The sequence below is a fragment of the Camellia sinensis genome, unplaced genomic scaffold (assembly GCF_055761805.1).
Source record: "Camellia sinensis isolate YWXY unplaced genomic scaffold, ASM5576180v1 Unanchor3, whole genome shotgun sequence".
NCBI lineage: Eukaryota > Viridiplantae > Streptophyta > Magnoliopsida > Ericales > Theaceae > Camellia > Camellia sinensis.
Genome location: NW_028129178.1, coordinates 6333434 through 6354412, shown reverse-complemented (window position 1 = coordinate 6354412; position 20979 = coordinate 6333434). Strand labels below are relative to the sequence as shown.

The 20979-nt window shown below is 31.9% G+C and overlaps 1 protein-coding gene across 1 annotated transcript; it reads left to right on the top strand.

Annotated features, from left to right (window-relative positions):
- Positions 1 to 1448: 1448 nt before the first annotated feature.
- Positions 1449 to 3244, top strand: LOC145816169 (uncharacterized). The gene is made up of 3 exons (XM_082912432.1): positions 1449 to 2185; positions 2302 to 2416; positions 2519 to 3244. Exons 1-3 carry the CDS (start codon positions 1658 to 1660, stop codon positions 2845 to 2847), a joined length of 972 nt encoding a protein of 323 aa, XP_082768558.1. The 5' UTR covers positions 1449 to 1657; the 3' UTR covers positions 2848 to 3244.
- Positions 3245 to 20979: the final 17735 nt, after the last annotated feature.

The window sequence follows — 20979 nt, the reverse complement described above, 5'->3', positions numbered from 1 at the left end:
GCCTTGCCTTTCGGTGCCTCGCGTCTCGCATGGCATGCCCAATATCAGTCTATAAATAGAGAGCTAAGCTCCCTTTGTAAAAACACACAACAAATTCAATATACACATTTATTCATTTGCTCTCTCTCTCTATCAATTTATTTTACACAAACAATTTGAACTGCACAAATTCTACAAAATAATAATAATAATAACTTTTAAACTAATTAAAATTTGAACTTCTCTACCTTCAAGTAAAATAAAATTTTAATATAATATTATCAACATAACAAGAAAAAAAAAAATTGCACACTTCTGCAATATGCAATCGTATTCAACAAGGTATCATTTTTTGATATTACTGCATGATAATTTCATTAGTATCAAATACTTCATTTTAATGTACACGATCAATCAACCATTCAACATTGATCTCTCATTTAATTTCATTGTTGAGAAAAAAAATTGTAATAGAGAAGGATTATATTCCTAATGTGTTTTGATTCTAATGGAGGAGATCCCTTCTTTTTAATATTGAGATCAATTAATTATCAAATAAAATTTTTACCATAAAAAAAAAATTTCAAGGATTTTTGGTAGGATGATGGATGAATGGAAACCCCATCTCCCCCTAATGGTGGTGTCTTTGATTGTGAATAATGATAAGATTTTTAAAAATTGTGATTCTAAATTGAACTGAACTGCATTTTACTAGTTGTGTCTAAGTTGGTTTCAAAATTTTCATAGTTTAATCTAATTTCAAATTTAATGAAACCACATAATTATTGGTTGGTTCAGTACTTAATTTACTCGAACAAATCCTGGTCACCCCTACTTTGCTGTGTAGAACTTTTCTGAATCATCATTGTTGGTGCAAATTTAGTTAATGAGATCAAAAGAGATAAAATAGAAAATAATTAGTATTATATCAAGGTACGTTATAACGTCGCTTTCCTTAAGACGATATTTGCCCTCATCAATTCTGTCGAATATGGTGTGCACCGGGTTACCCGCGAATCCACCTTCAGGATACAATGAAACCCAGTCTAAAGACTGATGTCTGACTACATTATGCACGAACGAAATCAGATCTCGAATACTTTTGAATTTTCTAATCCACCAAGTATAGAGGAAAATAATAATATGAATGTTAGAAGGAAATTTTATGGATTTCATATGGGTGATTTCTATCCAATTTCCGACCTATTCTGCCTTTATATAGGTATGGGTTTGTGTCCCTTAGACCAAAGGTCGTGTCCTTTAAATTAAAAAATGACACCCCTTAAATCTAAGATTCATGTCTTTTAGTTTAAATCCAATAGTTACACTCTTGGTTTAAATCCAAAAGTCATACTTTTTTGTTTAAACTCAATAGTTACACTTTTTGATTTAAACCCAAAAATCATCTCTTTAATCATTCATATAACTATATTATATACTTAAATATATATAAATATATTATGGAAATGTGCCAACAATCATTGGTCCTTACCTTTCTTCAACTGCTCAGCCTTTTAAGTCCACATTCTTCTACTCTGCTCTGTCCCAAAATGGCAGAGACACTTCGTTTATCCCAATTAACACACCTGCAACAGAATCAGAAGCTTTTCATCTCTTCTCCTAACACCTTCCTATACTAACTCAAAACCCCATTTCTTCTTCTTCACTTGCACATTCAATGGCTTCAACCACACCCAAACAATCTTCAGCCAAACAGCTTGGAGAGCTTCTCCAAGAGCAACAAGAGCCTTTTATATTAGAAATCTACCTCCTTGAGAAAGGGTATATGAAAAACAAGTTGAATTTGCAGAGCGGTTTTTGCAATTCAAACAGCAGATTCTTGAACAAGCTTACTACCCGGGGTTCGAATATGAGAAGAAAAGTTGTTCCAACTTGTCCTAAAATTGTAAGAGCTGTATTAAAAAAGCTTGTATCAATTATTAACAAACAGACAATGAAGAATTCTGTGGATGGAGATGGAGAATCTAGTGCTGAACAAGAAAAACCAGAATCAGATGGGCTTTCCTCCGCAAGCCTTCAAACTTGGCGATCTCCTATATCACTCTCGGATCAAGAATTAAACATTAATTCGTTCTTCGAGAGTAATATAGAAGACGGGTTGAATTCTTTACCGAGAGATAGTGTATCAGTCACTGCAGACACTTGCCGATCCTTCAAACTTGGTGATGTTTTGCAAGAAAAAGAGGTAAAATTATTGTTATTTAATTCTCTTTTTTTCATTTATTTATTATTTATTATTATTATTATTTGGTCACTGAAATTTTCTATGTAGTAGCATAATTCAACTTACAAAGTTCACAGGTTTTTACAGATGGAAAGCTTCAATGGGGATGTGGAGAAGACAAAAAGCAACTCAGTCCTGTGTCAGTACTAGAAGAAATACATTACAATGAAGGCTCACTACTTCACAGCAACGGTGAATTTTTTTTTTTGCTAAAAACTTAATGAAAGTACACCAATATGATCCAGCTTTTTCTGATTCTAACTCTGCTCAACTTGTTTGTTATGGATCAAACAGGACAAAGAAATGCCAACAAATACTCCATAATTGCAGTTCCCTTCAGTAATTTCATCACCTGGTTTAATGAGCCAAGTTTTGAAGCCGAAAGGGTTTTGCAGGAACCAAAACAGCTTCTCTCAGAGTCCACGGATGTGAGGACATGGAGTAACACAACCCAACTGATGAATTTGGATTTTACAGCTTCAGTAGCAGAATGGAGTGATTTTGAGCCGCGGATTAGGGAAATCGGTGCGGAGATTGGAGATGCCATTTTAAATGATATCAGCAAGGAGATTGTTGCAGACATGATGGAACTTGTGGCACCTCATTTATGTCAACCTACTTAAAAAAGGTTCAGTTAATTCCTTTGTCTCTCTCTTCCAATACACAGCCACAGGCACTGCATCTCTCTGCTTGGACATGAATGGAGACAGAGATACCACCTGAAGTTTCTATTTATTTATTATTTTTAAATTTCTTTTTATTTTTTATTTTTTAGGGAAGTTGCATTCTATACTTGGGTATTCCTGAACTAGACAAGCAGTTTTTTCTTCTCTTTTACCTCAGCATGTTCATTGGATTTCCAGATCAAAGTCTACTAGGACTTAGTTCTTTGCTTAGAGCAACACATAAGGAATATCCAACATAGGACTTTTACTGCAGAGGTCTTGTACAATTTTATCTGTATATATATACATATATATTCTTGAACATATGAAACTCAACATGCATAAAGTTTTTTTTTGTTTTGTTTTGATGTCTGGCCTTTCTGATCCTTCGGAACAACTGGATGAATTAGTCGATCATTTTAGGCAGCTCGATGATATTAGACTCTATTTTATTTTATTTTTTCTTCTTCTTCTGGAGCCACTATAAAAAATTCTGTTCAACTAACACAAACCTAATCCAAATTATTGAGCTATGATACAATCAAATCCGAACCAACAAAATGTTGAATTGAATTGTAGCAAGTTTCTAGTGGGGTATGTTGAAGGCAAAACTAGAGGATGAATTGGTAGATGTTGATGTTTTAACCACCACTAAGAAAACAACAATGTTGTACTCTTTGAAAAACTGTTTAGATAAGTATTTAGAAAATAAAATGTATTGACCAGATTTATTTGAATGTATCTTTATCACATAAAATTTAAATTTATATCATATATTTCGTTTTCTAATAACTTTTTGTTTTTTTGTAAGTTTGTGATCTTTCCAATAAGAAAACGAATATCTTAGATAGATACACATAGGACAACCGATCATTTTCATTCGAGTGAAAGACGCTATTGTCCAAGCAATGCTTAAGCACAAGTAATCTGACAAAAATAAGGTATTTCATGGCATTTAAACCTCAAACACAGGTTTCAACGACCTCTGGAATCTGAACTAAGCATCACTTGCCCCAGAGATATGTTTGAAATATGGGAAATTATTCAATAATTCCAGGAGTACTACGCGTCTATACTCTTTAACCAATCATTATTCAATATCTTCTCTCATATTTTCCAATCACCCAATACAATACCTTCTCCACTAATCATAATACTATGGAATAGCACATGTCCATATTCTGAGATTACTGAATAATTACTTTTAAAATATAGTTTTGACTTTTAAAATTGTGGAAGGTTGTATACTTTATGCTTTTGTTTTGGTGAAAAATATTTTTCAACAAAAATTTTAATTTTAATTTTTCGTAAAAAATATTTTCTAATATTTGATCGAGTCATTGAAACTAAAATATTAGTAGTTGTATTCGTGATTGTGGGGTGGAGGAGGTGGTGGTGGTGGTGGTGCGGTGGAGTTCGCCAGTAGCAAAGGTGGCGATGGTTAGTTTGAGTGGTGGCGGCGCAGTGCTAGTGTGGTGGTGTTAGTAAGATTTTAGTTTGGAAACATTTTTTACTTTCAAAAGTGGAAAATATTGTCTGACTAAATAAATTTGTTTTCTTTTAATCATGAAAAACATTTTCTATTAACTTTTGTTTTTTGTTATACCAAATACTACAAAATATAAAAAAAAAAAAAAAATTTTACAAAAAATAATTTTTGTAGTGGTCCGTGTCAGAAAACCCAACCCATTTTAATTTTGGTTGGGACACGTGATTGTCCCGAGTGACTTTGACCATGTTTGGGTGGTTTGGACCCTTAGAATGCCTTGAGTTGGCTTTAGAACAGCAACCCAGAATTCTTGTCTTTGCTTGGTTGTTGGTTGGGGGAGAAGGTGCGTGGCCTGCGATGGGGGCTCATGACCTTCATAATAGTCATGCCCGCGGTGTCCTTGGTCACACCCACGAGTAAGATTGTCGTCATAGTCGCAACCGAGGTGTGTTCTTCGTGCCCGCAGTCCTTTCGTCTTTATAAGTCACCAAAAGCTGAAAATATCTATCTTTTGATTCAATCTTCTCTCTCTCTCTCTCTCTCTCTCCTGGATGCCATTTTTCGACCCCTTTAAGCCTTTAAGCTTTGGTTTCATCTATTTTAATCTATTTTCTACCCCTAGTTATACCAAAACGTAGAGCTTAGTGATAGCTTGCATTTAATCTGAGCGTATCGTCTTTTCGTTGCCTCTCTCTCTCTCTCCTGGATGCCATTTTTCAACCCCTTTAAGCTTTTAAGCTTTGGTTTTATCTATTTTAATCCATTTTCTACCTCTAGTTATACCAAAACATAGAGCTCAATGATAGCTTGCATATAATCTGAGCGTATCGTCTTTTTGTTGCCGGTGATATTTGGGTTGTCTCCTCTTCGTTTTGAAAGGTAAGAATTTCTTTGCTCTTTCGCAATACCTTTAGATAGACATATGATAGTTTTACTGCATTAAAAGCATGTTTGTTAAAAGATTTTCCAAAAGCATGAAAGGGGGTTTAGGGTTTGAGTTTTGGGAGTTGAAATTGTATGTTTTTAGTTGTTTTGGTAGGTTAGGAGGTAGTTAATCACGGTTATGATGATAGTGATAAAAGCCCTAATTTTGTTATCAAGGGTTTAATTAAATGAAAAGGGAGTAAAGATAGGTAAGGGTTAAGTTTGGTGCTATGTGAATGTGTAACGTCCCCAAATCATTTAAATTAAAACCTTACTCATGTCTTGTTTAACTCGAAATTACACAATACCAGTTGTTAACATTTGTCTCAAAGCCCTCTTTTTTGGTATAAAACTAATAACTTCAACAACAACAACAAAAAAGAAAAAAAAGAAAAAAAAGAAAAAAAGAGAAAAGGATGGAATCTAGACAAGGAAAGTCACCAACACGAAGACCTAAAACCAAAGTTTACAGGAACTTGCTCGATTCATGTTGTTGCTTTTTTATTTTATTTTATAGAGTATAATTAGTAGTATTATTTTTATTAGATAAAAATGAATTGTTAGTTATTAAATTAACACTTTGAGAGAGTTAAACCCCCAACCTCTCATGTTCATTTGTTACTTAGGAAACTGTCCAATGGCTTCCCATTCCGAAATTCATAAAAAAGTTTTCTAGTTGGGTTGAGAGCTCGAATCAAACATGATTAATACAATTTTGAACGATTTGGCAAAACCAAACAATTTCCATGCAAGTAAGTAATATAGCAAGTAAGGCGAACAAAACGCCCCTATGCGAGCTTGGCATACCCTGTCCTAGTTTTGGGGACAAACTAAGGCTTCACTATTCAATCAAGCGACATCACTACATCTTAGACACGAGAAAGCATCATGTCCTAATTATGGAAGTTGCTAGAGCTCAATATATGAACTAGGTCAATCTGGTCAAAAATGGTACCTCAGCAAGACATCGATATACCTACCCTACCTAACACCTATAAGTGAAGGGAGGATCAAGAAATACATTGGTGATCTAGGTCCGAGGCTTGTATTCCCACCATAACAGAGTCCACATCCGGCAAGCCGTCCGAGATGTTAGATGGTAATTACAGTTCTTAAGTGCACATTGCATAAAATGCAATGAATATATATATATATATATATGACAATAAAAAATTCACCTCATGAAGTTTGAGTCAGGTTCTCTTATTTCTCCAGTAGAGTCGGTAAAAACTGTGGGAGGCTTTTGGGTTACCAAGTGTGCCTAATAGTTCAGACTCCCGATTTCTGATTTGATATCACTACTGCAATGTGAAATAGAAAATGAGAGTCAAGATCTGGCAACTTTGATAGAAAATTCATTTTATTACACAATATTTTCCAGAAATGGACTACATCACTAGATTTCAGAGTTGCCACCTAATCTTTTGGAGAAATTAGGAAATCCGTGACTCGTGGCAAAGGCCACGTCCGGCATAGCCAAAGTGTCTCGGCTCGAGAACTTAGGTATGAGAGGGGAAGGTTATTAATTGAGTACCCCCTCTCATCTAATCAAAAGATCGGCCTCTACTAAGTCATGATGTGGTTTTATAATCAACATATATTCATATTGTGATTATTTATTAATGCTATCATGATGTGGTTTTACAATCAACATATATTCATATTACGATTATTTATTAATGCTATCATTACTATTTGAGGCAATTAAATATAGATAGTGTCACTGATTTTGGTTACACTTTGATTTCATGTATTTTTTGAAAAGTCTTTTTGTACAAACTCAAAATCATAAGAATCAACTACATTCCAATACAAACAACATAACCTTCATCCACTAGCATTCAGACATATATCTTACCTAAGTACTTAGCCTCATGATATTACAACAGATGTGATAAGGAACATGCACATCCAATATGGTAAAGCCAAAAATTTTGATATAGTACTTCAAGATGGGTCCCAAGAAATATATACACCTATATGTATGATCCTATATACAATTGGCTAATGTTATACATACACAATATACACATGAATATCATCTCGAGACATGGAACAACGCATGTATTCAGCTTTGAAAATAATAAATTCCACAAATGCGGATGAGTCAGACCTGAATGCTTGAAAAATGGATGCAATATACAAGTTATGATAAATAAAACATATGTAGTACTGAAAGCATGTAAATAAAAGGGTTAGAAAGACGTGGGGTTGGAAGTTAGTACAACAATTCGAATAAGAAAAGAGGGGAGAGAGAGATATTATTACAATATTGAGCAAATAATAATAAAAAGAGATGGGGGATGGAGAAATTATTACAAAAAAGAATCGATTAAGACAAATTACTACTAAATCTAATAAATCATGCTAAGTAAAGAAAATAAACCATCCAAAAGCTCCAGAACCATCCAGGAGAGCACTCCCCAGAAACTGTCTGCTCTGTTCTTGAGAGGAGATCTCCTGCATATCACAAAATGGGCCAGCCAAACAAGGAAATGGCCGGCCGAATTCTTCTTCCGACTGGGATTTAGGTCAGTGTAGAAATTCCAGAACAGAGGCCAAAAGACATTTTTTGAGGGGTACTCACCCCTTTTAACTTATCTGCTTAGATAGACCATTTGGGGAAGAGATAGATGGGCTATAACCCTCAACAATGATATAAACAGATATATATATTTTGCAATAAATCAACAGTTAAATGAATCAAAGACAAGAACAAATTCAAACCCAAAAAATGGATAGGAACCTACATCTTCTCTTTGTGAATAAGGGCAAATCAATACCCAAATCCATGCTATTAAGTGGAGAGCGTAGATTAATGCAAATAATTTCTTGGTAGAAGTTTTGCTTTTTAAAACAAGGGATTCATCAAATTTATTGAAAACTCCTCGTCTAGTCATAGAACAAGGATGGTTACACCCTTTTCTATGTTCATAAATGATTGAGAAGGGAGGTTTCAACTTCGTTTGACCCAAAATCTCTTGTTTTACTTCCGAAATGCTCAATGAAAAAGGGTAGGACACAACTTTTCCAACATCAAACCCCATGGATCACCCAAGCAATCCTATGAAATAACCCATAGCACTCATTGACATTGACTAAGAAGTTGAAACACATGGATTGATGCACTTAAGAGAGAGGATAAGTGAAGGTGAGGAGTGCAACAGCTAGAAAAAGTACTCTACTTGTTGAACTTGTGAATGGATGGCTAATAGCTACTCCCAAACACATCCACAGGGGTCCAAGGTGCATAAGAACTAAGAATTAAAGCCAAGGAAAACAAGAAAGCAAAGAAAAAAAAGCTATCAACTCAATGGATGGGTGGCTAAAGCTACTCCCTCCACATCCATGAGGACTTGTTCCATCCCTACAACCGTTACATTGTGAAAACAAAGCTTGAAATGAAGAGAGGAATAGAGAAAAATCATTAAAAGTGTAAGAAAATCACCTCTTAAGAGGATAAGTCCTTTGGATTCACAAACTCCATTTTAATTCCCTCAAGCCACTTTAGATGTATTGTTTAATGTCTAAGAGTCTTAGCAAGGTGCTTAGGATCAAGCTGTAGTGGAGCTTAGATGTCCAAAACTAAAGGGTAGTAGGTAAGAAATGTGCTAAAGAGAGAGAAGGGTCAATAGGCTCTTATGAGCTTTGGGCAAAATTTATAACCCTTTGAAATGAGCTGTTGAGCTCTATTTATAGAGCTTAGAGTGTAAATATCTGAAATATTTGTGGAAAGTGTGTTGGATAAGCTGAAATTCTTGAAAATGCTCTACACTCGGAACATTCAGCCGGCCGTTCTTCTTGGTGATCAGCCTAGAGTACATTTAGCCAGCCAGTATGTGATGTCCAGCTAGTCAACATGCACACTGTTAGATCAACAAGAGAATGCTAGCTTGAATTGAGAGGAGAAACAGGTATTTCATAGGATTTCATCCCTTTCATTCATTCCTACTATATTCTTTGCTCGGTTTGTTTGAAAGAATACAACTCTTTCACTTCGAAAATATGAGAGCATCTCCAATGGTGGTTGCTATATTGCTGTTGCTATATTGCTATTGTTATAATTTGACAATTAATAGTGTTATTTTGCCAAATTATAGCAATGGTGCTCCAATGGTCATTTGCTATTTTTGGCAAATCTCAACCAACTTTCTCTCCAAGTTTGTAGGTGTTGTTTGGATATAGGTTTTTTGTGATTTTATTTTTGTTTATTTTTTTGTCTTTTGTGACATTTTTTTACCTGTTTGTTAAAAAAATTATATACTTATATTATTCCCAATTAGACAAATATAAAAAATAAAAAAAATGAAAAATTGAAAAAAATTATATATTTATATTATAATATTTTTTTATTATAATTAAATTATCTTCATTTAATATCAGCTAATGTATTTTATCTTTTTATTGCCTTCATTTGAAAAAATATATTTATTTTTTTGCATTATACCTTATTGAAAATATTAAATTATAATACAAATTAGTGAACATTATACATTGAAAAAATAATATTACATTGTGAAGTACAAAATACTCAAAAATAAAAAAAAAAACAACATGAAATTTCGTTACAAAATAAAAATTACATTGCAAATAAAGACTAACAATTACATCAAAAAATAAATGATATTGCAAATTAAAAAAATACATTATCCCGCAATTATTCATCAGGAGGTATGGGGAAATAAAAATTTGGGCTGCTCACATTTGAGGACCACTTGGCGAAAATCTCATTTTTTCGCATTGTATAATACGCTTTCATTTGAGGGTCTAAATGAGAAATGTCCGCAGTCATTATTTGGTGTTCTTCCTTTCTCATCTCAAACTCATGTTTTTTCATCTCAAGTTCTATCATCTGCTGTAGGGCTTGAATCATTTTTTCTTCTCTTTCCTCTTTTTTCTTTTCTTTTTCAGCAAGGTGTTGGTTAAATGTGTCTAATTGTGTACTCATTTTTTGGACTTCAGTTTCAATGACTTGATTTCTCCGAAATAATTCTTTTGCAGATTTCCTACCCATCGGCTTTTTACCTCTTGCAGAGACATTGCCCTCACCAACAGTTGGATTGTTACCAACACTTGGACTGGTGTCATCTTCAAGAGAAATGCAATTATCCATAGGGGAATCGGGGGCTAAATCAGGGGAAAATGGTGTATGTATCCTTGACTTCACCGTATTCGTAAGAGTTACATCTTGCCACCTGATATTGTTTTGCAAGATTGACCAGCAATGTTCAAAAGCAAAATGTTTCTTTTCATCTTGATGGTATAAAAGTTTTGCTTGAAGCATCTGTATCAATAAAATATTAAATTAAATAATTATTTAATTTTTATATGAGATGAAATAAAATAAAATAAAAAACTAACGTAATAAATGAAGATGAAATCTTACTAGATCAACTTGAGACATCCCACTTGGGTGTAGATTTTCGACTTGCGCTAAACATCCATGAAATTTGTTAGAACATTTCATGATTGTACCCCATCGAGATTGGATAGAAACTTGTGTTCTTGACTGATCATTCTGAAGGGAGCAATAATTTTCATAAATTCTCCCCCCAAAGTGAGTATAAGATTGTGAATTGCCAACAATTGGGTCTTCAGAAATGTGACACCAAATTTTACAAAGTGCCATATCTTCAGGAATGGTGAATGATTTTCCTCTCTTTATTTTTGATGAACCTTCCATACCGATTGTGTAAAAAAAATATAAATAAAAATGTAATTTAGAAAGTTTGTTGTGAAATAAAATTGAGTAAAAAGAGAGGAGAGAAGGTTTGTATATATAGAAAAAAAAGAGCCCTTTTTTTATAGCCGTTTTAACATAAAAAATAGCCGTTGTAGATATGTTTCAGTTATGTTTTTATATAATTTTTATTTTTTTAATGAATAAAGTAGCACACTTGGATCTCAGCCGTTGGATTGTTATTAATCAACGGCTGAGATCAATCATGTGGAAAAATTTGGTCTTCAAAGTTCAATAAAGTTAGGAAAGTTTCCAAATCTACTCTGAACAATTTGAGAGCTTCGAAACTTCAGAGAGAGAGAGAGAGCACACTTCAGATAAACTTCGGATGAGTGAAGATCAAAGGGAGAGAGCTTCGGATGAACTTCGGATCAGCTTCAGATCAGTGAAGATGAGAGCCAAATTCATGATCAATGATCACCCTCTTCAGATCAGCTTCGGATCAGCATCTCCTCCTCTTCCACTTCATCTTCGGATCAATGATCATCCACTTCATCTTCGGATCAATGATCATCCCCCATCTTCTCTCATCCGAAGCTCTCTCTCTCTCTCTTTCTCTCTCTCTCTATCTCTCTCTCTCTTCAACCCTCATCTTTAACCCTCTTCAGATCGAAGCAGTAGCCTCCATCAAATCCAGGTATTTTTCTTCCAAAACTCATAATGGATTATTTGAGAAATTAATTTGAGATTATTTATGTTGGTATTCATGAAATTTTTTAAATTTGTTATTTCTGAAATCTGTTGATTTGCTAATATTGCTAAAATTAATTTGATATTGCTGTTGGTATTTCTGAAATTTGTTGATATTCTTGTTCATATTGTTGAAATTTTTGAAGATGAATTTGGTATGAATTTGCTGAAATTCTTGATGAATTTGTGAATATTGATATTGATGAATTTGCTGAAATTCTTGATGAATTTGGTATGAATATTGATGAATTTGCTGAAATTCTTGTTCATTCTGATGAATTTGCTGAATATTGATGAATTCTGGAATATTGATGAATATTAATGAATTCTTGTTCATTCTTGTTCAATATTTTTATATAAAACTTCATGCATTTTGGAAAATCCCAACTGAAAGGGAAGGAGGGAAGAAAGGAAGAAAGAAAACAGTTTAATTTTGGGTGACTTGGCAGATTTGGCAGCTGCCAAAGTAGCTGCCAAATTTGGCACTTGATTTGGCAGTTGCCAAATTTGGCACCTGTTATAGCATGACATTGGAGAAGCCAAGATTTCCCAAGCTGCTATATTATGGCTTTGGCAGCTGATTTAGCCATCCATTGGAGATGCTCTGAGCTCAAAACATTGTGGTAATGTCTAGAATTGCACTGCTAAAACTCATTTTGAAAGTGGTTTTTGGTCGAAGAACATTTTGTCCAAAACAGGCATTTGGAGGATTTAAAGCTTGATTATTAAGCTTCTTGCTAAGGCCTTTGTAAGATTAACACATCTCATCTTCATCATTAGGAAGTCAAAAGAGAGCGCCCAAGTCTTAAGGCTAGTAAAAAATTGGATGTCTATATTGTGCGAAATTTCCTTTAAAGCTAATGTTCAATTGATTAACAAGATCAATCAAATGTAGGTTGAAAATCACATTAAAACTTTCGACACCAATAAAATCAATTCTTCATTCCTTAACATCCATCAGTGAATGAACTGAATTGTGTAATTTTATTGGATATTGGATCTTTAAAATCTTCTCCTTTGATTAATCTTCACTTTTTATGGCAAAATTTTCAACTTGAGTAGTTTTCTCCTTTGAAGTAATTTCCAATTTGGAGGCATAAGTTTTAATCATTTTAACAATCTCTGATTTGTCTTGATTTTCTTCATGATATACTGTTGAAATTTCTTCTCCAATTTTATCAAGATCTCCTTGTAGAACTTCTTCTCAAGCATATAAATATTCTTCATTAGTTTTACAAGTACTCTCACCACAAACAATATTAGGATGTCAAATATTTTCTCTTGCAACTACAATTTCATTGCAAACTTTTATCAACTCCATGGGAGTATCTTGATTCCTATATGACAATATCTCTTAATGATCATGAAAGTGAAATTTTCTTGCTTAAATTTTTTTCATTATTAACCACGAACGAATTTTGTCTTTACCTTTGCGAACTCGATAATCTTGTTATCCATTCCACCACTTCAATACAATTTTATCAAGTTTGTAGGATGCAAACAAAACTTTCTTTTCATGAGGAATCTTCACGTATTCAAAGAAAATTTTAAGATCAAGCAACCAATCAAGAAAATCTTCTTTTTGAAACTTACTTAAATTGTTGAATTATGAAATTTCTACAAAAACACGTAAGCAAACAGGTTGACCACGGGAAAATCCTTCGGTGCGAACGCTGTTAGTTGTTGGTTGACACAGTTTGATGACTAGTCCCAATTCGACAAATAGATTACAAATCTCATTGGAATTTTCTGTACCTCTAGCCGATCGATGTTACTCAACCGCATCACATATGGCTTCCATCCTATTAATCGCCAATAGGGCTTGTGCTTCCTACATCGATGAATGCCATCGAGCCAACGAATCCTTACTTTGATACCACTTGACGCAGTGGAATACACGGCAGAATATATGGGGGACTAGATATCGTTCTAGTAGACGAAAATGGCTCTTGAATCCATGAGAAAATAAAACATTGAATCCACAAGGAAGAGAAAATTTTGAAGAAACTGAATTATATTACATAAAACTTAACTTTACCATGAAGCTTGCATAGCTATCATATATATAGACATATAAAAGTAGTGTTTTTCCTTTTCTTATGTGGTACATTCTAAGAGCTTATTTTTTTTATAAAAAAAAAAAGTCACATCAACATGCCTTTACATATAAAGTTCTGCACGAACTCACTTTCAATTATAACAACCAATTTTATATGGATTCTATTTGGTAATACTTACTTTCCATATATATAATTATAATTTAATTATTATGATATTTGAAAAAAAAAATTTATCTCGATATAAATTAATAAGACAGAATGTGCTTAAGTATGTGCATCGCATAGATCAAATTAATTTTCTTTTATTTTTTTTTTAATTTTTTTATGTCTTATTGATGTCTTAATATTAATTAATATTTATTTTTTATTTAACCTGAAATTATTTATTACAAAATATTTATATTTAATTTAAATTTTATATACCTATGTATAATATATATGTATAATTCAAAATGGATATTAAAAAAATTATTACTCTACATAATTAATTGGGATATTTACCAATAAATATCATCACACATACAAGTATTACAATTAGCCTCAAATTTTTTCTATTGATCTATTAAGTCCTATTAGTGGAGAGTTTCTTTCCATATAGTCTTATTTTTTATTTTGGTAGTGTTTTGGTAGACAACTATATCGTTCTATTAATGTGACAGGTATGATGTGCTGTTCTAATATGGCAGGTATTAATGTGACATTTCAAAAAAACTAAAAACTTCTTAGTGTACTTTTTCAAAATGTGATAAAGTGGTGGATAAGGTGTGACACTCCAAGACTTTTACTCAAAAAAAACTAAAAACTCATTAGTGTATTTTTTTTTTTTTTCAAATGTGATAACGTGTCGGGTATGATATGACTCTCTAAAAAAAAAAAAAACTCCTTAATGTACTTTTTTCAAATGTGACAATGTGGCAAGTATGATGCGACACTCTAAAAATATAAAAACTTCTTAGTGTATTTTTTTTCAAATGTGACAACGTGACGAATTTGATGTGACACTCTAAAAAAATAAAATTTTTTTAGTATATTTGTTACGCCTCAAAATTTGGACAATTAAATATTAAATTAGGGCTGAACCCCAATCAATATTCCATCATCTAAATCCTAAGGGTGAAACAAAATTTAAACGTTCTCGTCTCCATAAGGTTTAAGTAAATTTCAATGCTAAAAAAAAAATACAAGTGATAAAAAAACTAACAAAACGCCAACCAAACCATTTACCATAATTTCATAACTATCCAATACCTCTGACATTAAAATAATAATAAATAGTCAAAACAACTTAAATGATGTCAAGTTACAAACCATGCCAAATTATCAAAATACTAACGTCATATCAACCCTAAGCTCAAGAAAACAAAAGAAGCCCAACCGACATGTCCAACAACTATAGTTATTTCTCGCCACCACTGTAGTCCTAACTAATCCTGCAAAGGAAGCTCGGCTGCACTCAAACAGAACACACCCAAGTTGCTAAGAGACTAAACGGGTCAGTATACAAGTATACTTGTATGAGTACAAGATTTAACACCCACGTATCCATCAGACACAAACAAAAGAATATTTAATTCTTGTTACAGAACATGACAAATTAGTTCCATCCACACCGAAACAAATGGGTAGTTTCCCAAGATACGGTGACATTTAGTTTCTTGCCCGTACACAACTAAATATAAATTGAGTATAAAATAAACAAAATAAGCATAAAAATATGGTGAGTCAACCCTACATAAAAAAATTAGTAAGACTCACCATTCTGCAAAAAAAAATAAAGTAAATATAACTTAATCATAAGTGAATTGCTGAAGAAGTATAAAAAAAAACACACCGTTTCATACTTAAATAATTCTAATTGACCAAAACTCAAAGAACAAAAGTTGTACAAAATCAAATTTTATAAAAGGCATTGCGAACGAATTTAGTAAAAACTAAATAGATTGAGAGAAAAACTTGATAGAAGAACCTACACGAAATTCAATCGAAAAATCTGAAGCTGAAAACGAAAAGAAACTACCTTAAGATGATTTTTTTTCGAAAAAGTTCAAAACACGAAAAGTGTTTAGAATAATGTTTTACTTCAATTTACAAGAAACCAATAAAAATGGCTTGTTTCGTGGGTTAAAATAGTATCTAAAATCTATATTGCTAAAATGAATAAAACTATTGTAATCAAGATCATCCGATTACAAGTTCTAATCGATCTTTTTAGTAAAAAGTTAAAACACAAAAATTGTCTAGAATTACGTATACATGCCTCTGCCTAAATTTCATAATTTATCGAGGTCATTTACTATTTTTTAAGATGTACAAATCAATACAATTCACACTATAATAATAAACTCATATTTAATTCTTTGTACCTTAACAACACACTTCGGCCCTTCACTTCCGGGTTATACATATATCCCATGTGCCTCCTGTATACTTAACACCGCTCCGAAGCCAGTTTTGCACGGGAATTTCGTCCCGAGTTGACCCACACTCTCCGGATGGTTAGCATATACGTACGTGCATAAATCAAAACACTCGTCTACCCTTTAGAACGAGACAACAATATATATATATATATACACAACCTCTTATCTACATGAAAATAAACATAATAATACTAAGCCTAAGATATTCAAATAAATCTCATAATCCTCACTCTTTTTTTTTTACACTCTTTCTCACTAACACTCAAATAGAACAACAATCTATGGAATCATGGTAGAGTTTTCAGAATTTATCTATGGGTTTCTAATTTATTTTAATTTCATATATTCATGAGTGTGATTACATCCACAAAATAAATATATATAAAAACTCTAAACATTACATACACAACTAACCAAATTAATTGAAATTAATCTATTGTCAACATGCAAATACAAAATCAAACCAATATCAAATAAATAAAATAAATAAATAAATAAAAACAACGTACCAAATATAAATAAAGAGAAGTGAGTTTTGCACTCACAATTATTTTTTAAAGATCTAAGAAATATTTAAAAAATCAATAAAACAATCAAAATAAAACCCTAATCTTTTTTTTTTTTTTTTTTGTTCCTCCTCTCTTCTTTCCTCCGTCTCTTTATTCTCTCTCAATTTCTTTGAGATCTCTCTCACGGGTTTTTTTTTTTTTTTCTTCACTACTTCTCTTCCCCTGGCTACTGCTACCTTAAATGGTAGGGTTCATATATATATATATATATACATATACACATATAAATAAATAAATATGTATATATATCTAACTAAAAATGTTCTAAATTATAACCTAATCACTATTATAAATACACCATATAAGATTAAATATATATATATAAATATATATAAATATTCAAATTAATTATATATAATTAAATACCACATTAAATTCTCATATATCCACACAATTAGTAAAGCTAAAAAAAATAAAGTAATAATAACAATAATAAATAATGACCTAAGAAAATTAGGGTCGCTACAGTATTTTTTTTCCAAATAGACATGTGGCACTCTAATGTGGTGGGTATGATATGACACTCTAAAAAATTTAAAAATTCTTTAGTTTATTTTTCCCAAATGTAACACTCTAACGTGGCGGGTATGATGTGACACTAAATAACTCTTTAATGTACATTTTTCAAATGTGACACTCTAAGTGGTAAGCAATGAGTCATTACATATCTAAAATGACTAAATAGATTACAAGGAAAAATATGAGACTATATGAATTATAATCTAAAATATAAGACTTATTGGTCAATTTTCCTAATTAATTTATGTATTTTTTTCTTAATCCAATCATAACATATTTATATTTAATCTTTTAAATAAATTTTGTGTGATTTTATTTCTACATATATTTATTTTCTAAATAAATATAAAAATAAATTAAATTAAATAATTAAAATCACTTTTAATTTTATATTACTAATTTCTTTTCTAATTTAACTATTTTTAATATTAAAATGAGTATTTATTTTATTATCTTATAATTTAATATGGGACTTAAGTTGTCCGCGGATGTCACGTAAAGAAGTGTACAGGCAGCCAATGATCGAGCAACACATCAGTTATTTTTGGGACCTATCAAAATTTTATACACCTCTATCTGATTTTCGCTTCTACTATTTGTCTCCCTCATCATCATTCTCTATGTAGAATCTACAATTATAGAACATTCTGATAATATATTTGTAAATCCTGTAATCTCAATTGAAAATTGAATGCTACAATGGGTGATTGATAACAGTTAGAGTTAAAGAAGCAAGGGATGCCCAGAATCAACCCCTATTATCAATCACAGTTTATGCAAATCGAGCATGACACCGAAGCTTTGTCTTCGAAATCACCATCACCAAGAAGAGATAAGAATCTTGCAAACCCATTTTCGGAAACTGTAACTTAAATATATAAATACAGATAACTCATCATTATAATATATGATTTTCGTTTCAATTTCTCCGATGATGCTTTGAATATTTGGGGGTTGGGTTCAGATTATCGAAGAGCCGAGAGCCAGTATTGCACGGGAAAGAAATATACCTTCTCGTATAATCTTGTTGACTAAGTCTGTGCTCCTCCGTACGACGTCGCTTTGTCACCTGAAAATACAAACGTGAGCTAGCCGGCGGGTGTGTGCCGGAAACCCCTCCGATGCCTAAGTCAGCAAACTTGACAAATAGACAAAGCTCTGAGTATTCAGAAAGCAAAGTTGTGTGTTACCTCTCCCAAGGTGATGTTTGTGAGCTTTTATAGGTTTCACGTGGCATAATCCTAGTAGGACTTCTACTCCTCCATGTAGAGTCCTCCTAGGACTCATACTCCTGTAAGATAATGCTTATCCTTTAACACCCCTCACTGCTTAAACCAAGTGAGATGGTTTTTACCATGGCCGAACTACCATATGACCGAAATAAAACTGGCTATGCTGAGCCACAGAGTAGGCCGAACTATCCTTAGTTCGGTTTTTCCTTTTACTCCTTATCTCGGTTCTCTCCTGTTCAACCCATGGTGTGTTGGACCGAACTAATCAAATTGTGGCCGGTGTAACTCCAAGGCCAGTTTAACTCAAAGGTACTGCTTAGACCGATCTAACTTCGTTCTTACGTTGGACCGGACTAGCTCCAAAACATTCACAAGACCGGAATAACTTGTACGTAATTAGGGCCAGAGTAACTTTTACGGCCTTTTTTACACAGCCCTTTGTATTGTGGCCCAATATGACAATCTCATAGCTCGGCCCAATTTTTACCAAAATTACCCTCTCAAGTATCTATGAAGAGTTGTGGATAGACTTTGAAGTGAACTGCTCCGTACACAGAGAGACAGAGAGAAGAGCAACAGTAGTTACGAAAATGGCATATATCTATGGTTTACGGGGAGGAAGAGAGGAGAAGAGTGGGGTGAGGATGGTCCAGATTAGGATAAAATTAAGATCAATTTGTTATTTACGGATTTTGAAAAATTAGAACTAATTCAATTTGTTTAAATTATAGAATCAATCCAAATCGTTCCATTTAAATATGATTGTATCGGTTTAAGATTACGGATTTACATAATTAAATAACAAAAAACAAAGAAAAAAGAAGAGAATATTTTAATTTTATAAAAATATAAATATAGTATCATATTAATTTCACAATAGTAACATGTCATTCTATAATAGCGACACACTGTTATAGAATTTAAACAATCATAAGAAAACTGGTTCCACCATAAGTATTTAGACTATTACAAATTAGGATAAATTACACTGACACCCCCTAAGGTTTATATTTATTACAGTTTCCCCCTCATGTTTTGGAAATTACATCTCCTCCCTGAGGTTTAAAGTTTCATTACAGATTTCTCCCTTCAGCCCTTTAATTTTTTTAAATACCAATTTTGCCCTCACTAAGTAAATTACATTGACACCCCTCACATTTTAGAAATTACAATCCCCTTCCAAGGTTTAAAGTAACATTACCAATTGCCCCCTCAGTTAGTATTAATTAGAAAAAAATTAATTGAAAAAAAATTAATTGGGAAAAAAATTATTTGAAAAAAAACTAATTGAAAAAAAATAATTAATTGAAAAAAAAATTGTTACTAAAAGTTTTAAATTTCTGTTTAAAAACCAACATAAACTCATTTTTTGAATTTACGTTTTTTTTTTCAAATTTACAAACTGAGACAACCACTGAGACAACCATTTATAAACCAAAAAAATTATCAAACAAGTTTTTATGACAGTTTTTAAAATTTTTGTAAATAAAAATTGAAAACGAAATGGTTACCAAACAGGTTTCAGATGGTAAAAATATCGTAAAATTGACAAATAATTAAATAAGTTACCAACGTAAGAAATGACTTGTTTTAAGTTATGTATGGTTTGATTTTTAGAATTTTTTTAAAAAAATTAAAAATTAATTTGGTTAAGAAATAAAAAATAAAAAATAATTATTATTTTTATATAATTTTATTTTTCGAGTGGTTAGAAATAATGTTTTACAAATTAAATTGAAACAGCCATACGTACATATATAACTTGTCCAAAAGTTAAAATGATAATTATTTTTTACCCTTAAATGATAATCATTTTTTATTTTTTATTTCTTAACCAAATTAATTTTTAATTTTTAAAAAAAAATTTCTAAAAATCAAATCATACATAGCTTACGAATCTTTTGATAAGTCATTTCTTATGTTGATAACTTATTTAATCATTTGTTAATTTTACGACATTTTTACTATCTAAGGCATGTTTAGTAACCATTTCGTTTTCAGTTTTCAATTTATATTTACAAAAATTTTAAAAACTGTCATAAAAACTTGTTTGATAATTTTTTTGGTTTGTAAAATGTTGTCTCAGTTTGTAAATTTGAGGAAAAAGCGTAAATTCAAAAAATGAGTTTATGTTGATTTTTAAACAGAAATTTAAAAATTTTACTAACAAAAATTTTTTTCAACTAATTTTTTTCTCAAATAATTTTTTTTTCAATTATTTTTTTTTCAATTAATTTTTTTTTTCGAATAATTTTTTTTCTAACTAATACTAATCGATGGGGCAATTGGTAATGCTACTTTAAACCTTAGGGAGTGGATTGTAATTTTTAAAATGTGAGGGTTGTCAATGTAATTTATCTAGTGAGGGCAAAATTGGTATTTAAAAAAATTAAATTGCTGAGGCGGGGAATCTGTAATGAAACTTTAAACCTTAGGAGGGGAGATGT